Source organism: Lissotriton helveticus, chromosome 6 (genome assembly GCF_964261635.1).
Source record: "Lissotriton helveticus chromosome 6, aLisHel1.1, whole genome shotgun sequence".
Taxonomy (NCBI): Eukaryota; Metazoa; Chordata; class Amphibia; order Caudata; family Salamandridae; genus Lissotriton; species Lissotriton helveticus.
In genome coordinates, this window is record NC_136067.1 from 1,720,336,765 (window position 1) to 1,720,357,723 (window position 20,959).

The 20,959-nt window shown below is 47.2% G+C and overlaps 1 protein-coding gene across 4 annotated transcripts in view; it reads left to right on the forward strand.

The window, feature by feature from the left end:
- FBXO48 (F-box protein 48) overlaps positions 1-20,104 on the forward strand; it is a 116,254-nt gene extending 96,150 nt beyond the window's left edge. For all 4 annotated transcript variants that reach the window (XM_078649590.1, XM_078649591.1, XM_078649588.1 and 1 more), the window contains one exon: positions 19,597-20,104. In XM_078649590.1, coding sequence (XP_078505716.1) covers positions 19,597-19,758 — 162 coding nt within the window. In that variant the 3' untranslated portion in view covers positions 19,759-20,104. The remainder of the gene's footprint in view (positions 1-19,596) is intronic.
- The last annotated feature ends 855 nt before the right edge of the window (positions 20,105-20,959 follow it).

Here is a 20,959-nt window from a genome sequence, read left to right on the forward strand (position 1 = left end):
AGTACAAGCGCTTAGAGACCAACCGGTGATAATGCGCTATATAAATTGAATAAATAAATAAATAAACAAACATGTATTGTATGTACAGAGTTTATTTGAAAATGCTAAAAAAATATATACAATCAAGAATAAAACATTCTTGAGTAAAAACAAAGGAAACAATTGTTTAAAATACACTCCTTAGCAAGAGATAGTCTATATGGCTGTGCACGCTAGAGTCTAAGTTGCCTTTGGAACTTGTCCAACGTCACTTGTACTTAGCATGCTAGGCTAACTACAGAGAATCGCGATTAACCCAAACATAATCACAGGTGTGCTCAAACTACTTCAATTTTCTCTTGAGTGGTCACCATGCCAAGGTGCTGTAAGGGGTGGCACTCAGGCTTTCCCAACTGGTACTCTGTGAGGTCCGCGAGGTGGTGAAAACCCCAGGGCAAAGCCTGAGTGCCACCCCTTACAGGACCCTGGCATGGTGACCACTCAAGAGAAAATTGAAGTAGTTTGAACACACCTGTGATTATGTTTGGGTTAATGTTTCCTTTGTTTTTACTCAAGAATGTTTTATTCTTGATTGTATATATTTTTCTAGCATTTTCAAATAAACTCTGTACATACAATACATGTCACTTTTACCCAGGTGTTCCTTTGTTTAAGGAGTGCTCGACCTCGAGCCCTGGCCACCATCTTAGAGTCAGGCACTGATGGTGAGTCTCTTCTGTGTTGCCCCTTACCTTTGTGGGCGCTCTGAAACCCCTGCTGCACTCCTCCACTTGTGGGAGCCTGTCTCGCCAGAATCTCTGTGCCTCTCCGCACCGCTTCCAAGACATTGCCTTTGTCAGGTGCGGTCAACCACAGACACCTCTTCCCACTTTTGCCACCATTGCTCAGTAGCGGGAGCCTATCCCCGGTAAGTCTCTTGTCTCTGAGTGGTCTGGCACTTACCAGTCCTCTCGCGGCACCTGTTTTTTAAAAATCCGGATTAAAGTACTTAGCAGCGGGCCGCTGTCTGGTGTTTTCCTCTCGTGCAGGTCTACTCCACCATTTTAGCTCCTCTCAGCTAGCTCTCTATCTGCCATGGATCCGCACATTAAAAACTCCATCTGGGAATTAGCCAGCTTTCTGTTAGTCACTGGGCAGTGTCGTGGGCGATCAGTGTCCCCCGCTGCGGAGCCAGTGTGGATCATTTCCACCTGGCCATCTTGCCTGGCCATGCCCCCTGTCTTCTATTTTTTTCTGTGTCTCTCTGTGTCATGCAAATTAAATTGTAACGGTCAAACGCTATGCACACGGTAGAAGAAACATATGCATCAAAATCCACAAGTGGGTGAGTAAGAACCTCTCCTTTAACCCCTGAATGAGGATTTTTGTTCATATGACTATACACCTTCTATCTATGTTTCTTAATGTGGGGAACCATCCTTGAACCAGGTTTCATTTAAGATTAATAAGTCAAGACTGAGAAGAATTCTATTGTTGAGTCATAATTGTAGTGTCTGCTTCGATGTTTGTCTGGTATTTAAAAACATTCTGGTTAAAAAGGAAGAGGTGGGGAGAGGACTTTCATTCTTTCATGCCTTAACTTCATCTTATCTTTTGTTGCCATGTGGCAAAGACTGTCTCCTTTAAAAGCTCTCTGCATCATTGTAGGTATATACTTGTGAGAAGGGGTGTTGACTCATTGGAGTTTGCGTACATATAGAGTCACTTTCCTGAGAACATGCTTTCCTATAATTCCTGCAGCATCTGTTAAGCCACATGTCACAGTGACATCCAGTAAAGCTTGTGTAGACATTGGTCTCTGTCCAGCCCAGGCAGGCTTGTCTATTTTATTATAGACCATATGAACAATGTGACAATATGCCGGATCAGCCAGTCTATTGCAAAGAAAAGGGACTAAGAGAAACTTTACTCATTATATTGGATGAGGAAGCTTCATCAACACTTTTGTTGCATGCTTCATCATAGGTTACCATATCCGACCCTGATATGGTGATACTATCAGGCTGGCCTCAACCTCAAGATTAGAGTAACTGGATAAACAAGGGGAAACATGTTTTGAAATGTTTTAAAAGATATACCTGAAGTAGTAAGACAACCAAAAAATGAATGTCTTTTCTTCAGTTTCCAATCATGTTCCTGGAGTACTGTTCCTAAAATATATGTGGCATACATGTTAACTTTTATTTCCCCAAGTGTGTGACCAGAGAAAGTGTTCTCTTCTGCCGAGACCAGGTGGTCTGATTAATCCTTAGTTTAGGGTAAGTAGGAGCAGTGTGCGAGTGTAGTCATGTTTTCTTCACATTAACAGTGTGTGGGCTGTATTTTCATGAGTGCCTGACCTACTTGTTGTAATGATAAGGGCTTTGTAACTGCATACATATCATGCATGTCTAACTTGATATACAGCAGATCTAATGCTACAGTACAATATGTTCTGTTTTTACCATTTTAGTTGTTAATTCACTTTGATTTTCAATGTAAAATCTATTCCAATCCTCATCACCCTGATTAAAGTTCAAGACCCTTTTTAGCTAGTTTATGGACTGACATATTTTGGCACCATTAAGAATGATAGAGACATCATTCTCTAGGCTCATCCAATAATTGTTTTATATTTAGTCCTAACCTGCAAATCCTTGAATAGAGGAATTCCTTTGGGTTTACACCTAAGTAGTTTTATGTAATAATCTGGATTCTTTGTTAATCTAATTATTTTTAACTTGACTCCCTCTCAGTGAGGTTGAGGCCACCCTGACAGTATTAACTTATCAGGAAGGGATGAGATAGCTTATACTGAGGCATCCCACAAAAGCGTGGGTGAGGCTTCCTCATCCAATATAATAAGTATAGTTTCTCTTATGCCCTTTTCTTTGCAAAAGACCAGTTGATCCGGGATATTATCACATTCGTTGTGAGGTTTGTTAAACTGGTTGACCCTAATTTTGTTGTGGTATATTGTCTTTTTTTTTTTTAAATCTTTTTATTGAATGCAAAGAACAAAAAACATAGAAAAGAAAACAAAAAAACAAGGCAGTACATTACAAATGTGTCATTTCGGTGCCGGGGGAGGGGGGTACATTCTCAAATCAAGATCAGAAACACGTGTTGAGATTGGGGAGGGGGGAGGAGACCAGGAATAAGCAAGACATCTAGAGTCCCGTGGAGGAAACATCAGGCCGGGGGGATGCCGGGTCAGTGTCCAAGGCTGAACGGGGGGGAGTACATATATCACCACGGTATGCGTTCCAATGATTCCAGATTTCCCCCCATTTGCCGGGCGTGCCACGGGAGACATACACTGTCTTTTCCCTAAACATGCACCAGTCCATGTTTTGTTGCCACACCAGAACTGTCGGCGGCCTCTGGGCACCCCATAACTGAGCAATGTCTCTCTTGGCAATCATATTACCCAAGGTCACCCACCGAAGCTGCGCCAGGTCGTAATCATTCGGCTCCCAGACATTCAACAGACACCGTCTCGCCTCTGGCATCGATTGCACACCCGTGACCTCACTCATAACTTCGTGCACGCGAGTCCAATAGCGCCTCACTACAGGACATTCCCAAATGATATGGAGAAACGTGCCTACCAAGCCACAGCCACGCTTGCACAGACCATCCACAGAGAATCCCATACGCACCAGCCGCGGACCAGTCACGTAAACCCTATGGAGAATTTTGAGCTGGACAAACGGGAGGCGCGCAGGGATAGCCACTTCCTTCGGGGAAGAAATCGCAGCCTGCCAATCCTCGTCGTCGAGTTCCAGACCATCCCCAGTCCATTCGTCTCGAAGGTTACTCAGTAGGTCGGTTCTGGAATTGATCAACTTTTTGTAAATGAGCGAGATCGTGCTATCAGGGACATGCCCATCCAGTATCCGATCTTCAAGCGGGGACGCCTCCGGAATATCCGAGCCCAGGGGAAAGACGGACAAAACCGCATGTCGGATTTACGCATACCGAAAGGATTCTCTATCCGTCAAGTCATACTCCACTTTCAGCTCCTCAAACGTCTTGATTCTACCCTTGACCCACACATCATTCACCCTGCTGATACCGATCATATCCCACTTATCGAAACCCTTCGACTGCCAGAGTGAGCCAAGTTTTTCCGACGCATACAGCGGGGTAGCACGAGTCGGCTTATCAGCCCAGCCCAGGGCCGCAGTAGCGCGATACCACACCTGTACCGCCGTCCTAGTGGGGCCCGTGAGAGATTTGCCAACAGATCTCACGTACAGAGCCCTGCTATAGTCTCCGCCGGGTAGCAGCCATCTATCCATCTCAAACGCCGGGTTCGGCAAAGGACCGTAAGTGCCGTGGTTGATGGCCCCTAGCTGAGAGGCCCAATAGTAGCGGCGGATGTCCGGGAGCGCAATACCCCCGTCGTACCACGGGAGCGTCAGCTTCGCAAGAGCGATGCGAGATCGGCCCCCCCATATCAACTGTCTCTGTAGGCTTTCGATCTCATGAAAATAGCGGGCAGGCACAATATCAAGTGTATTTTGCAACGCATAAAGGAACCGGGGGAGCGACATCATCTTAAACAACGTCGCCCGTCCCAGAGGAGAGAGAGGGAGCCTACCCCACGCAGCCGCATCAGCACGGAGGCGCTGGAGAGGGGGCAACAAATTGCGTTCATAACGAAGCACAGGGTCCAAGGTGATAAAAATCCCCAAGTATTGAAAGTCCTCCCGCACCACCGAGATAGGACAACCACGAAGCAGGAGAGGAGCCTCACCGGAGAGAACATAGATGCAAGACTTCGACCAGTTAATGACAAGGCCGGAATTTGCACGGAAAGAAGTCAAAACGTCAAAAAGGACGATCAACGATTTCCGAGGCGACGTTAGATACAGGAGTATATCATCCGCGTATAAGGACACGCGATCTTCAAACTCCGGAGTCCATCTAATGCCCCTCAAGGACGGTTCCCATCTCAGCCATGCCGCCAGTGGCTCCAAAGCAAGGGCAAACAAGTGAGGAGACATGGGGCAGCCCTGGCGCGTTCCTCTACCGAGGGCAAAGGAGGCTGAGACACGACCGTTTACCACCACTTGGGCTAAAGGGTCAGTGTAGAGCAGTTTCACTCAGGCAATGAAGGTAGGGCCGAAGCCAAATTTAGAGAGAACCGCCCAAAGATATGGCCACTCCAACGTATCAAACGCCATGGTGGCGTCCAGAGACGCCAAGACGGCCGGCTCTCGCAGAGTCGCCGCCCGCGCGAGGACTCCATGCAAGCGCCGGAGATTCAGTGCCGTATTGCGATAGGGTATGAATCCGGATTGATCCGGATGGACCAGATCGCTAATGACAGTGACCAAGCGGTTAGCAAGCACTTTGGCCAGGATCTTCGGTTCGGCGTTAATCAAGGATATGGGCCTAAAGGAGGCGCAGCGGTCACGTGGCTTGCCATCCTTGTGAATCACCACTATGGAAGCCAACCTTTGGTCAGGAGGGAGGGAGCCTACCTCCAGTGATTCTAAAAACATCGACAGTAGATACGGTGCCATCACATCGGGACGGAGCTTGTAAAGCTCGATAGGGAGTCCATTGGGTCCTGAGGCCTTCCCCGAGCGGACCGAGCGGATGGCGGTCGCGACCTCATCAACTGTAGGCTGAGCCTCTAGGAGATCCCTTTCAGGGTCGGACAAATGTGGCAGTGAGATATCGCGCAGGAGCAAGTGGGAGTCCTGCTCAGGTCTGTCAGATACAGGGGAGTATACTTCCCTGAAATAGTCAGCGAAACAATCAACGATATCAGCAGGGTCAGTGATACTCACGTCATTCACATCCACAATCACAGGGACCACTTGACTCGCACATTCTCTCTTATCCAGCCAAGCGAGCAATTTCCCTGCCTTATCCCCCACATCATACAAACGTACCTGCTGTTCTCTGCTCATCTCCTTCGCCGCATCTGTCACCATCGCCCTGTACTCGAGTTGTTTTAGACCCAAAAGGTGCAGCCTCTCCGGGGTAACCACGGACTCCAGCTCCCGCTCAAGAACAGTAATATCATGCTCAAGTCGGACAACCTCCTCCCGCCTACATCTCTTAACATCGCCAATCAAGGAGAGGGCCTGGCCCCGAATTACAGTTTTATACGCTTCCCACAGCGTGACAGAGGAGGACACAGAACCCACATTTTCAGCAAAGTATTGGTCAATCGCTTTAATGAGTTCCGTCCTGACCTTGGGATCGCGGAGGTACCAGGGGTTTATCGGGGCCACTCTACCCTCCGACCCCAAGTGAGCGTCTACTACCAACCAAAGTGGGGAATGGTCCGAGATACCCCTAGCTAAATGCTTCACCTCCCTTACGAAGGAGGCCTGGGAGGAGGGCATCAGCACATAGTCAAGTCTCGAAAGACTGCCGTGGGCCCCAGAGTGGAAGGTATACTGTAAGCGTCCAGGATGTCCAGGCCAGCAGTCGGTGAGCCCCAGAGCCTCCAGGAAGTCCCCCAACCAGGATTGCGACTTCGCAATTTCACGGGGGGGGGGGTAGCGATCACACATCCCCGACACTACAGAGTTGAAATCCCCGCCCACAACAAGTAGACTCTCGGGGACTCCCAAGATCACTCTTCCCAGATCTTCATAAGTAGTAGTCTGGAGACCCGGCGGTACATACATGGAGAGCAGGGTAATAACCCTCCCCTCCCAGCGCCCCACAATGGCGGCGTATCGCCCCCTATCATCAAGGATGATGTCGTCAACAGCAAGAGGGAGGGAGTTCCGAACCAAAATGCCCACCCCCCTGGAGCCAGAAGTGAAACCTGAGTGCGCCATGAGACGATAGCCATGCCTAGTCATGGCATGGCACGTATTGCCTAGCAAGTGCGTCTCCTGAAGCAAAACCACATCAGGGGACAAACGTCACAACAACTGCAACACCACGCCCCGCTTGATCCTATCCCCCAACCCATTAACGTTCCAACACAGTAACTTAAGTCCCCTACCCCCATCCCAAAGATCAACCCCATCCCCAGCCCACACCCAATGCGACACTATACAGCAGGAGATCATCAATACTATGCCATGAAGAAAACAGTAAAACGTAAACCACCACCCCCCAAACCCCCAACAAACCCAGTGCAACACAACCCCCCACCCCGCACCCCTGCGTAAGACTCAAAAGCCACCCCAACTTGCAGTGTGCCTGTCGCCCTAACATACAACTAGTCTACGAGAAGAACCCCAGAGGAGGAAGACGCACCCACCCATCCGCTCACACCCCAATAAGATAGCACATTAGCAAGCAATAGTGGTATAACACCAGACCACAGTCGAAAGTCAATACTACGGACCGGGAGCCGATTCCGCCCCCTATTCCTGCTCCACCGGGCCGCCCTCTGCTCCACCGGAGTGTCCAGAGTGTGCAGAATGATCTGGCCCCGGAGGCAGCATATCCAGCCAGTCACTTGCCGCCCCTGGATGATCAAAGAAAAATGTTTGTTCATTGTACACCAAACGCAGCCGGGCCGGGAAAAGCATAGCATATTTCATGTCTCTAGTCCTCAGCCTCTTTTTCACCGTCTGGAACCTTAGCCGCTGTTTCTGAACCTGCTGGGTAAAGTCCGGGGAGAAGCTGACTGTAGCGTTCTCATAAGCCGTAGGACCAGAGAGGCGGGACGCTTGCAGGATCGCATCCCTGTCCCGAAAGTTAAAGATTCGAGCAATGATGGGACGCGGAGTGGCCCCCTGCTTAGGCGGGCCACCCGGGATCCTGTGTGCACGTTCTACAGCAAAGAACTTGCTGAGGCCCTTGGGTGCCAGGTGATTCAGGACCAGATCCTCCACCAGCAGATCCACCGAGGATGCTTCCGATGTCTCCGGGACACCAACCAAACGGACATTGTTCCGTCTCGCTCGGCCCTCAAAATCGTCCAAACGTCGAGTGAGATAGTCACGGGCGGCGCGCAAGTTACCGACCTCAGCCTGTAGATCGGCGACGTCAGTAACAAGGCTAGACGTCTTTAAATCGAGGGATTTGACCCTTTCATTAGTTTTCGCAAGGTCAGCCCTGATCAGGGTAACGTCGATAGCGACCGTATCCAACTTGTGGGCCAGGGCATCATACTGTTGACCCAGTGTGGCCTTCATCCCGGCAATGGCGCCCATGACGTCCCTCAACGACAGATCTTCATCCATCGGGGATTCCTCTGTGACGTTGGCCGGGGATTTAGTCGATCCGCCCGGAGAGCCCTTAGCGAGGGTGTATCTGTCCATGACATTTGATTGCACGGAGCCCCCTCGCATTGCCGGTCTGGTCTTGCGTTTCTCACCCTCAGGCTTGGCGGCCATCTTAGTTCGTGCGGCCCGAAGGGTAGTTTGAGACCTAGTAAAAATGGCTAGGCTCGATGCTCCCGCTGCAATGTGGAAAGTAAGATGGGGACCTATCCCCAGGTGAAGAGTAACAGGAGGCCGAGTCACCAGTTGTTGAGGCGTGGGTAGGTCGAAAGCAGCAAGCCAGGGCGAGCGAGACAAAGTCAAATAGGTCTAAGCCCAAGAAACGAAACTGAAAGTAGACGACCGGGCAAGGGAGACTCTCATGATCCGTTGTTATTCAATTACTGTCCGGCTGGCAGAGAAACCGAGCAGCACCATGGAGCAGGCCGGAGAAATTCGAGAGTCCATATCTTCGGCTCCCGAAGTCCGAATCGAAGTCCGAAAACGGATAAACGATCAGCAGGGCCGTGCCAACAATAACGGGTCCTCTAAGTCAGGATAGGGTACAGGATAGTCGGTGGAGGTGGCGAAGGTCCGGGAGCCCTGAGCTCACGCGACCATCTTGGGTGCGCGCTAAGCTCCTCCTCGGTATATTGTCTTTTAATTAGCATTTCCTCCTCTCAACAGGGTGTAGGCTTCAAAGTAATTTGTTGTCCATTTTTCTCTATCATCTTCCATGTGTGAGAACCTGAAAAGGACAATTTCAGCTCTGTGAAACAGAAATAGTACCATATGGAACGATATGTATTCCCCGCTGCTGAATGCTTCCTAAACATAGAAGCTATAGGACTAACCAACACCAACCAAGGCGTTGGGTTGTCTCTGAAACCTCCTAGAGATGACAATGCCAAGGCTTTCCGTTCCATTGATGAGATTAATAGTTTGACATGCAAAGGGCACAAAGTTGCATCAACAGGAGTCCAAGTTACCTGGTGGATGTGAGTGGTGTGGTGAAGTGAAAGGAAGAACAGGCAGGTAGGAGCGGGTGAGAGTATGGGAATACAGCTCGTTGTAACTGGGAATAGCTTACCACCAGTGAGAAAGAGCCCAATCATCAACACATGTAGTCAAAGAAATAAAAGGAAGAATTGGAAACCATGGGTCAAATCCAAATCAAGTGACAACAACTACAAATTAGCCAAGTGATTAAATACAAATATGCAATACATAAAAGGAATTAGGAGACAATAAAATTAGTAATAAAGTTGTAACACAGACTATACAAAGCAACAAGGATTAACATATAAATAAAACATTCTATACTCATAAATCTGACTTAGAGGCTTGCGTCACGCATTTACCACTTTGTCTGGTTCAAACGTAACTGAAGCTTCTCATAAATATGCCCCTTCATCGAGTTAGTCTCGGAAGAGGAGTCTCTTGCTCCAATAATGCACAAAACCATGTTCAAGAAACTAGGTATATTTATGACACTAGCCTTGTTTGCAATATAGGCATTCTAACCAGGTAATTGACTGTAGCACTGAACATTTCATTGTTTTGATGAATAAAATATATTTTTCAAAGAAAAGTAAAGTGTTGTATAGCGTTTTGGACATGTATTGGTAAATGACTGCATTTTATTTCGAATTATTGGCATAGATGTGCTCTTATTTCATAAAATGATTTAGATTGTAAACATTTTCTGAGTCCATCCCATTGGCCATTGTTTTGCATGTACCAAAACAGCCTAGCCATGTAATAATCATTTTTAGAGACGTCCAGAAATGCAGAAATGACCACTTCTATGACTGGTCGGACATAGGTTCACTGGAAATACGGAGTTGGCCCTTCCTTTTTTTATTTCAAGGTTCAATGTGCAAATCCAGCTCTCAGCCAAGGAACAGTTAGTTGGCTTTCAGGTGTGCCAGCCAGGGCATTTATATGATTGCGGAACCCCTTCCAGTCACGCCATCTTCCAACCTTTGCCGGTTCCTTTTGCTGGTGAAGCCGCCCACAGAACTTTAACTCTACTGCAGTCCCGCCGGAAGGAGGCAGAATGCCTCTTCTACCAGTATGCCATGTCAGAGACAGAAAACCAAGGCTTTGTAGAGCTTACGCGCAGCTGTCAGGCAGAAGGCGGCGGCATGCTCAGTGGAGGGATGCTCCAGAGCAGAGCTACAGCAGACCAATGATCTGTGAGTTAACCACTGAAGGCCTAAGGTGTAGGGCAGGGTAATCGCTGACTGCATCTGGGGAACAGCCAATATAGACTGAAGCTCTAAAGCACACTTAAACGCTGCAACAGATTGACTCTGTCATAAAGGGTGTATGACATAGGGCGGCAAGAGCACTTAATAAAAGCTGCCCCTTTCATAATAGGATGAGCCTCAGAGCTCTGTGCTATGTAGGCCTCTCTTCTTTTATGATGCACATTTTGACTTCCACTGTTCTCTTTCATCTACACCTCTGCCAATCCTGTGTGTTCTCATTGACCCTTTCATTTGCTCATTTTAGTGGTAGGTCGCCGATTGCCTCAAGGAAAGTCTCTCTTGAAATCCATTGACGTCTCTGAGAACAGCTCATCTTCTTCCAATCTGCAAGGTGTAGTCAGTCCATTCTATTGATAGCTGATCCCATCCTAAGAGGCCTGTGACGTTTTTGGAAGTCAGTCAATCTTCAAATAATAAAAGCTACCTCTAACATGAAAATAAAACCACTCAAGAGGCAGTTTCCCTTCCAGGGGATCCTCATCAATAGTCATAAGCACTGAACATTCCCGCCCATTCCATGCAAATGGAAGCGCTTCTATATGTGGTGTATGCAAAATGGTCATAATCCTATTAAGAGTCAGGAAGAAGCAGTTCTTCCCTATTTATTATATCTGGCTAAGGCAGGTTTAAAGTTTAATTCTATTAAGGTGCATTTAGCTTCTATAACAGCTTATAGGCGGTCACCTTCACAACCTTCTTTTTTCCAGTTGCCAGCTGTAAAGGACTTCCTACAAGGGTTGAATAAAGTGTACTCTCCAGTGCGTCCTCCTTCTCCTCCCTGGGAGCTGAACCTGGTGCTATCAAAGCTCCTTTTGAACCCATTCATAAAGCTACTTTGCAGCACCTTTCCTGGAAAGCTGCTTCTCTGGTGGCAATCACGTCAGCTCGTAGGGTGAGCGAGATCCAAGCTCTCTGTTCTAAAGAACCCTATACTGTGTTTCATTTGAATAGAGTGGTGCTAAGGACACATCCGTCCTTTCTTCCTAAAGTGGTGTCAGATTTCCATGTCAATCAGAGCATTTCTCTGCCCACTTTCTTTCCCAACCCCTCTAATCCAGCTGAGAGGGCTTTGCATTCTTTGGACCTGAAAAGGGTTTTAAAATTCTATCTGGATAGGTCCAAGTCTATACGTCAGTCTGATCAACTATTTGTTAACTATGCATCGATCAGAACAGGTCTTGCAGCCTCGAAACATTCTATTTCGAGATGGATCATTTCGTGTATCAAGCTTGCTTACCAGTTGGCGCAGAAGACTCTCGGGTTTTCTCCCAAGGCGCATTCCACCAGGGGTAGAGCTGCGATTGCTGCTTTTCTCCATAATGTGCCTATGTCTGAGATCTGTAAGGCGGCGACCTGGAGGTACGTCCATACATTTACCAGACATTACTGTCTTGATTCTGACACTAGAGCAGATACCCAGGTAGGCCAGGCCTCCTTGCGGAATCTGTTTAACAGCTGAGTTCTTGGCTGTTATGATTGGTTTTGGTTGGGTCATGTACTTCTCATTTGCCTGCAGGTGGTTAATGGGCTTGCTATTCTATTCAGTGCTTATGACTATTGATGAGGATCCCCTGGAAGAGAAGGATAAGTTACTTACCTGTAATCCTAGTTCTCTTCCAGGGGTATCCTCATCAAAGTCATAAGCAACCCACCGCCTTCCAGGTAAATGAGATTTGTACGTCTCTGACTTATGGTTGAGCCCTGACTTCAGGGTTATGCAAAGAACAACTGACCTAACTGTCCCCCCTGAGGCATGATGGGAAGCCTGGGGTCATGGCTGCCTTATAGGCACGGTGCCAGTTTTTGTTGAAAATGCTTTCATTTTTTATGTTATTGCTTTACAATGCAGCCTGTGGGTAACAATGGCTATTTATTAGCAATTTCCAGGATTTATGAGTGTTTTTACAGTATTAAAACACAAAGTTCAAGGGCTATTAGACCTAATGTGTTTTTTCTTTCCTTCCTAATTTTAGTGCATATATGAGTGATTACATTGTTTAGCCTCAGTTTTGGGGCTGCATTGTTATGAGAAAAATATTATATGTACATACATATATGTGGATTGAGATATATTTGTTTTTCCATATATATTTTTATATTGTTTCCGGGGTCCCGCACATGGGCGGGAATATTCAGTGCTTATGACTTTGATGAGGATAACCCTGGAAGAGAACTAGGATTACAGGTAAGTAATTTATCCTTGCCCCAGTATTGGAACTTTCATAGATTCCATGCTTTTGTATCATTCCCCGTCGTCGGAATGGGAGTCTCGGTAATAACAAAATACCATAGTATTAGGTACAAAAGAGAGAGGAAAGGCCTAGGCCTCATTCCCTTTTGTAGCATATCAGCCTCTTTTTGTAAAAGAGACCAAATATTAGGCATCAGCCAATCAGAAGAGCCTCACCCCTGGAACCTTCCTGAAGGAATCTCAGAGCCTCAGATTTTCTACCGCACGTTGTGCTAGGGAGTCTCCATTGAGCTCTGCTCTATTTTCAACTCTTTCAAGTAGATTTCTACAGTTTTTTCTTCAGGATTTCTTCAGTTCTACTTCAGAAATCTCTCCTTTTATCAGGATGTCTGAAGTTGAGAAAAAGAAAGCTCTTTTCAAGCCCTGTTCTACCTGTGGGAAGAAGAGGCTGTTTGTGGAGGACAAACACAAGGACTGCATTTACTGCCTTTATCCGGATCACAAGGCAGAAGACTGCAAAATTTGCCGCACTCTCTCCACCAAGACCTTGAGAGACCATGCTGGAAGACTGCTTACATGGCTACAGAGGCAAATGGAGAGGAAACATGGAGTTTCCAGTGATGAGGAGGAATCGTCTTCATTTACTTCCTCAAAAAGGTCAGTGAAAAGGGGTAGAGGTTCCCCCTCTTCCTCTGTTGAGCGCCCCTCAAAGGCTTCCAAAAAGACCCCCAGAGAGTCTGATAGCCGGGGTTCAGTAAGCTCCCCCCACCGCAGTGGGAAGGATAAGGCAGAACTGGTTTAGCTTCCTAAGGGTGAGAAGACAGACCCAGCCTTCAAGAAACCCTCCTCACATTCTTCAGAGAGGAGTTCTAAGTCCTCTACGACGAAGACCTCGTCGACGGTGGGTCCATCGATGAAGAAAACTAAACCCAAACTTCAATTGGTCCCGTCGGCGGGAGAATCGTCGACGAAAGCTTTGTCGTCGTCGTCGATGAAGGTAGCGCCGACGGCAGCGTCGACGAGAGGTACGACGACGACATCGTCGACGAAGACGTCGTCGACGGCTTCATTAACATCGTCGACGAAGAAACCATCGTCGTCGACGGCAGTGACGACGGCATCGTCGACGGTATCGACGACGGTGGTGTCGTTGACGAGTGCATCGACGACGACAACAATATCTACAACGTCGGCGGGCTCGTCGACGGTGGTGTCGACGACGACATCTGTGATTCCAATATCGTCGACGAGAATATCTCCGGCGTCGACGGAACCATCGACGATACTGGCTACGGAGAGACGAGTGACGATTTCTTTAACGAGGATCACTCCGGAAATGACATCCCCGGGAAAGGTGACCACTTTACCGCCAACTTTGTTGTTGGACCAGGAAGGTTCTGAGGAAGACGGACAGGATGCTTATGACTATGCCAGTAGCCCGTCTCAGCTACTGATTAAGAGTCAAGAGACAGATTCGGATGGGGCATATGACCAAGGAGAAGGAGAATATCATCAAGTGGCCCACTCTAGGGGCTATGTGCCACAGGAGATGGTTTTGGTACCTACAACATTCCTGCATGACCTCCACAAGATGCTGCAGGACTATAAGTCGAAAGCGGAGAGACCAACACCACGTAGGTCTGCCCCTTCGACACCAGTCAGAAACCCCTCATCTGGGGTCCCTTTGGTACTTCCGGCACGGACGCCACCTCAGCCTCAGCGGCCGACACCTCAGGCTCCGTCAGAGCCAGCCGATGACCCGGAGGGGGATGATGATGATGAATCATCTGATGGTAACCAAGACTCGGATCATGATAGGGATGAATATGATGACTACATCATCCTAGACCAAACTTCACCTCATCAGGACTTGGAAGATTCGCCTCCTGCTGACATCGGCAGTTTTCACCAGCTGATGGAACGTGCAGCGGGAAGATTTAAGCTGGCAATGCCCGTGGAAACTACGGAATGTTTCTTGTATGACTTCAAAGAAACACACCGCAAAACAACAAGATCGATTCCGATTGTGGATCATTTGTGGGATGAAGGTTTGAAAGCTATGAAAAACCCAGCGACGGTGGTCCCTGTGCTACTGCGTCTGGATAAAAAGTATAAAGCACCAGATGATGGACCGGCAGCGCTAACGGGCCATCCAAAACCTGACTCTGTCATCTCACAGGCAGCACAGAGGAAGTCGCGGAACCCCTCTGCTCCATTAACAGCCCCTCCTGATAAGGATGGGCGACGACTTGATAACACGGGCAAACGGTTTTCATCGATGGCTAGCCTACTAATACGTGCCTCCAATGCTTTGGCGATATTAGGACGATATGATCGCCAATTATGGTGCGATGTAGCCCCATATCTGGAACTCCTTCCACCGGAGTCACTGGCGGAAGCGAAGAAGACTTTACAGGAGGGTGAGGCGGTCTCCATGGAAATTATAGACTGTGCCATGGACATCGTGACAACGTCCTTTCGGGCGTTAGCAGGAGCGGCAGTGTTAAGACGCCAAGGGTGGCTGAAGGCGACTTGGTTTAGACCGGAAATTCAGAACAAGGTCCTTGATCTGCACTTCGATGGCGAAGCCCTATTCGGGAAATTAATAGATGATACTCTTCAAGAGATCAAAAAAGACACAGAAACAGCCAGGTCTCTAGGTACCCTCCAGTATCGCAAATCTCCCTTCAGATGTTCGAGAGGCAGAGGAGGTGGTTATAGAGGTTCATACCAACAACATCAACAACGCTATTCTTCGAACAGCTCAGGATACCAGCAAAATCGCCAGTCATACCAGCAAAGGCAAGGCCAATCTTCGGGTTATTCGAGGCCTTACAATAAGGGCAAACAGGCTGCCCGTGGACGGGACACGTCCAAGCGCCAATAGCGGCCTCCTGGCTCTGCCTACTGTTCCCTCCTCCAAGAAATCACCAGTTGGAAGCAGGGTGTCAAAATTCCTTCAAAATTGGTCCAAAATAACATCGGACCGTTGGGTGATCAACATCATAAGGCGAGGACATACTTTGGAATTTATGGAAGTCCCTCCACCCAGGCCCCCGGCAGCCGTTCCATCAAAACATCTGCGTCTCCTAAGGCTCGAAGTACAACACATGCTCCGCAAAGGGGCGATAGAGCCGGTCCCCTCCAAACAAGAGGGCCAAAGTTTCTATTCCAGGTTCTTCCTGGTGAGAAAGACGCTGGAGAAATGGCGCCCCATCCTAGACCTCAGGGAGCTAAATACCTATCTCGTCTCCCTATCCTTCCGGATGGTATCCCTACAGGATATATTGAAAATGATCAGCCCGGGGGATTTCATGGCCACGCTCCATCTGGAGGACGCGTACTTCCATGTCCCGATTCACCCAGCACACAGAAGGTTCCTACGCTTCACAGTAGCCAAGAGCCATTTTCAGTTCAGGGTTCTGCCCCAAGGATTTTCACGAAGGTGCTGGCACCGGTGGCGGCATTTCTGCGAAGAAGCCACTTCCAGGTCTTCCCTTATCTGGACGACTGGTTACTGAAGGCCCCGTCCAAAAGGTTAGCGCAGGACGCTGTGCAGGCTTGCACCAATCTGTTCCAGAATCTGGGGCTCACTTTGAACAGAGAAAAATCCGCGCTGATGCCCTCGAGAAGAGCACGGTTCCTAGGAGCAGTGTTAGATTCAAAGCTCTCGAGGGTGTTTCCTACTCAAGAGAGGACAGAGAAACTGCAACGTTTGGCACGAAACCTTTGGTTAAAAAGGTGTCTTTCTGTACGCAGTTACAAGTCGCTGCTAGGGGTGATGTCATCATGTATTCCCCTAATTCCGCACTGCAGACTTCGGATGCGTCCCCTGCAAGAACAACTGGACCTCCAATGGAAACAAGTGCACGGATCGTTCGAGGACAAGGTGGTTGTCACTCGGGAGATGAAGGAGGCAGTGATTTGGTGGTCACATCAAGACAATTTGTGCCAAGGTCTATCCTTCGCAAGCGTACCATCGCCTCAAATACTAACGACGGATGCGTCATTGGAGGGATGTGGAGCAGTGATGCAGGATCTGCAGGTCAGCTGCCATTGGTCTCCTCGCAAGCAAAAACTGAATATCAATCTGTTGGAGCTGAGAGCGATCAGGCTAGCTCTTCAGGCTTTTCTTCCGCGACTCCAGGGTTCACAAGTGCTCATCAGAACGGACAACACCACAGCTATGCATTATGTGAACAAGGAGGGAGGAACGAGATCACTCCTCTTGTCGCGGGAAGCTCAACAGATATGGGAATGGTCAATTCTTCAGAGAATTTCACTAAAGGCGGAGCACTTACCAGGAGTGCTGAACGAAGGCGCCGACAGACTGAGCAGGTTATCCTCAGTCAGTCACGAGTGGGAACTAAAACAGCAGGTTCTGGATCTACTATTTCAGAGATGGGGCACACCGGAAGTGGAACTTTTTGCAACGCCAACCAACAAGAAATGCTGGTCATACGCCAGCAGGTTCCACCATCAAGGCTCATTGGGCAATGCCCTGTCGTTAGCCTGGACAGGGAGGTTTCTCTATGCGTTTCCGCCAATTCCCCTGATTCCACGCCTCATCAGGAAGATGAAAACTGAACCATGCAAAATAATCCTGATAGCTCCAGCATGGCCGCGACAATTTTGGTACACAGAACTACATCTGCTGTCGCTAGTCCCTCCATTGCGGCTGGAGGAGGTTCCGGATCTTCTGACTGCATGGCTCCTGACCAGCGAGAATTCATGAATGTCCCTCTTTCCAAAGAGAACAAGGACATCCTTTCCCAGGCAAGAGCACCTTCAACAAACAAGACATACAGATTAAAATGGAAAAGGTTTTGTAATTGGTGTAAGAAGGAAAAGGTTGATCCTTTTACGTCAAATCCTCATCAGATATTGCCTTACCTACTCTCGCTAGCAAAGTCTAATCTGACCCATTCTACGATCAGGTCCATTTGGCGGCAATTTCCAGATTCAGGAGAGCTGACTCTGGTCCTTCATTGTGGTCTTCAAGAATTGTCAAGCAATTCCTCAAAGGCCTGTTCAGGGTCTATCCACCAGTGAGACCTCCTCCTCCAACTTGGCATTTGAACTTGGTCCTGGCTCAACTGATGAAGGAACCATTTGAGCCAATTCACCGCTCAGACCTGAAATATTTGTCATGGAAATTGGCCCTACTCTTAGCCCTGACATCGGCTAGGCGAGTGGGAGAGTTGCAGGCCCTTACTATCCAGGAGCCGTTTTTACAGTTCAAGAAGAACACGGTCATCTTGCGGACGAACCCAAGATTCATTCCTAAAGTTCCTACCGACTTTCACTTGAACGAACCAGTAATTCTAAAGAAATTTTTTCCTAACCCAGTCACTCCAGCGGAAAAGTCATTGCACACTCTGGATTTACAACGATGTCTTAAATTCTACTTGGACCGTACCAAGGAATTTAGGAAGACTTCGCAATTGTTCATCGCCTTTGGTGGTCCAAGCAAAGGTCTCCCTCTGTCCAAACAGGGGATCTCCAGATGGATTTCAAGTGCTATTCTGCATTGCCACAACATAGCAGGAAAACCTCTGGTGGGCAGGATACGTGCTCACTCAACGAGATCAGTGGCATCCTCAACGGCCCTCTCTGCGGGGGTGCCTGTAAAAGACATTTGCAGGGCTGCTACCTGGAGCAGCGTGCACACTTTCACGAAGCATTACTGCTTAGAGTCATTGCAGCAGGATGATGCAGCAGTGGGCCAGGCTGTCCTGAGGAACCTCTTCAAGTGAAAGGTGAGCTTTCCTTTCCATCCCACCTTCCAGTGGTAACACATTTTGTGATTTCATTTGTGATGATATACAGTACTTATTTACAAAATGTGTTTATGATGCTTTACTGCTTGCTATTCTGATACAAAAGCATGGGAATCTATGAAAGTTCCAACACTGGGGCAAGAAAAAAAGTTACTTACCTGTAACTTTGGTTCCCCAGTATTGGTAACTTTCATAGATTCCCATGCGCCCACCCACCTCCCCGGGGAAAGCTCAGCCTTCAGCAAGTAGGGTGTCTAGCACACAACGGCTACGAAAATCTGAGGCTCTGAGATTCCTTCAGGAAGGTTCCAGGGGTGAGGCTCTTCTGATTGGCTGATGCCTAATATTTGGTCTCTTTTACAAAAAGAGGCTGATATGCTACAAAAGGGAATGAGGCCTAGGCCTTTCCTCTCTCTTTTGTACCTAATACTATGGTATTTTGTTATTACCGAGACTCCCATTCCGACGACGGGGAATGATACAAAAGCATGGGAATCTATGAAAGTTACCAATACTGGGGAACCAAAGTTACAGGTAAGTAACTTGTTTTCTTACTCTCCCAGTCTTCCTGCCTTCCTTTACTTATTCTTTTCTCACCATCCAATCCATGTAGATAGAAAAGGTGATGGCATTGACAGAAAAAAATGCAAAGCCTTAAACATGCCGATGGAATGCTTCCCAGTTCGTGTATCAGGAAATTCTTCCAGTCATTAGCTCACAAAATTTAACGTATTCAGTAAAATCTTTTATAAACCGTTTATGTGTGACAGAAGCCACTTCGAAGTGCTATTATTAAAGAATGAAAGGTGCTCTTTAATGACACTGTTCCCTTCCGCACCGTGTAGATCCCTCCCTGACTAGTATATTGTGAATCACCTGGTAGTTAGTTGTTCAGTTATGGTCAACAATGGTCCTTTCGCATTCTTCTGGCTCCTGTCCATTCAGAAGGGGTATTTGTGACACTCTTGTTATTTGATTCCAGTGGTGTTTTTGTGTATGACAGCTGCAGTCAGTTTTTTCCGATGATGTTTGTTGGGCTTTAAAATTCTCCAATCTGTGTATTTGTCTCAGTGCAACACTGGGGTTGAAGACTGACTGTCTTTGACATCAGTATTGACCTTTTTTTGCCTTGCAGGTTTTTAATCCAATTTTCTTTTGTTTTTTTGTCATTTTTTTATCAGGTCACTCTCCTAAGGAATTATTGGAAGAGCAAAGTGAAGCATGCGTGGCTGAATGGCAAATATAGCAACATTCTTTCGTTATCTTTGCTACCAGAGAAAAGCATGTGCCCTATGGATGCAGAAACATGGGGAGAAATACTTGAAGCCGAGCTAGAAAGATAACTCAGTGGAGCCTAATGTCAATGAAAAGAAATGTTAAATATAGACCTGAAAGTATTTAATGAAAATTGTAAATATTTTATTCTACCATATTTATTTTTAGCTTATTGTATATAGATACATTTACCATTGTCTTTTTTACAGTTGCCTAAAATGTTTTATTTTATGTTTTAATGTCTTAAGATGACATTTGCTCTAAAATTTTTACTTTAGACTTGCATTAAGCACAATTTTACAATATCTGTTTTTTACAGTCTATTTTCAAACATTGTTAGAAGCAGTCATATTTGAAATACACAGTATGAGCTTTTAAATCATGGACAAAGTAAAGAAAATTGTAGTGTTTAAATTTGTGTCAGTCTGCTAATTATTGTTTATTGTTTGTCAGCCTTACCAGTGGATCAATTCATCCAATTTAAATGCATATCGCATAACTTATACCATTATGTCAGTGGAAATTCATAAAAAGAGAGTGTAAACTTAACCCAGTGGTTGGCGATGATGCCCTAAGTATAATACTGGTTGACTGGGGTGTGAGCCCTGATCAAGCAGCAACCACAATCCTTGTCAGGGTAAGGCACAAGCAAACCCCAAATTAACCTGTGCTCAACCTCTGGTAGCTTGGCACAGTGCTGCATGGCTTCACTTAAAGGCAATGTGTAAAGCATGTGTGCCACACTTCAAACAGTAAAACAGTGAAAACACCTCACAAAAAGATCCCACACCAGGTTAGATAAATAGAGCAGAATTTAATTAATAAAACAAAAGCACCAAAAATCCAATCAATAGACCCAGAGTTATTGATTTAAATGTTTTTAAGAAAAATAGCTCCGAAAGGCGTACACTGTGAATATCTGGACACGCGGGGCTGGTACAAAGTCACAAGTTCAGGCCAACCGCGATCAGTTCAGTCCGGCTACAGGGAACCAGTTAGGCCTGCTGAACAGAGTATCTCAAATCTTGATTTGCGGCGTAGGTCTGCTACAGGGACCCAGTCAGGTCTGTTGAACAGAGTACCTTAAATCCTGGTTTGTAGAGCGATGCATGAATCCATATTTAAGATGTGTCACGCAGCTGAAGTGATGCAGCTGTTTCGAGATGTGGTGAGGCTGCGTTGTGAGGTCCTGTTACGTTGTTATCGAGGATCCTGTCGACAGGATTTGCGAAGCGAAGTCTGGCATCGAAGATGCGGCGCGCAGACGGG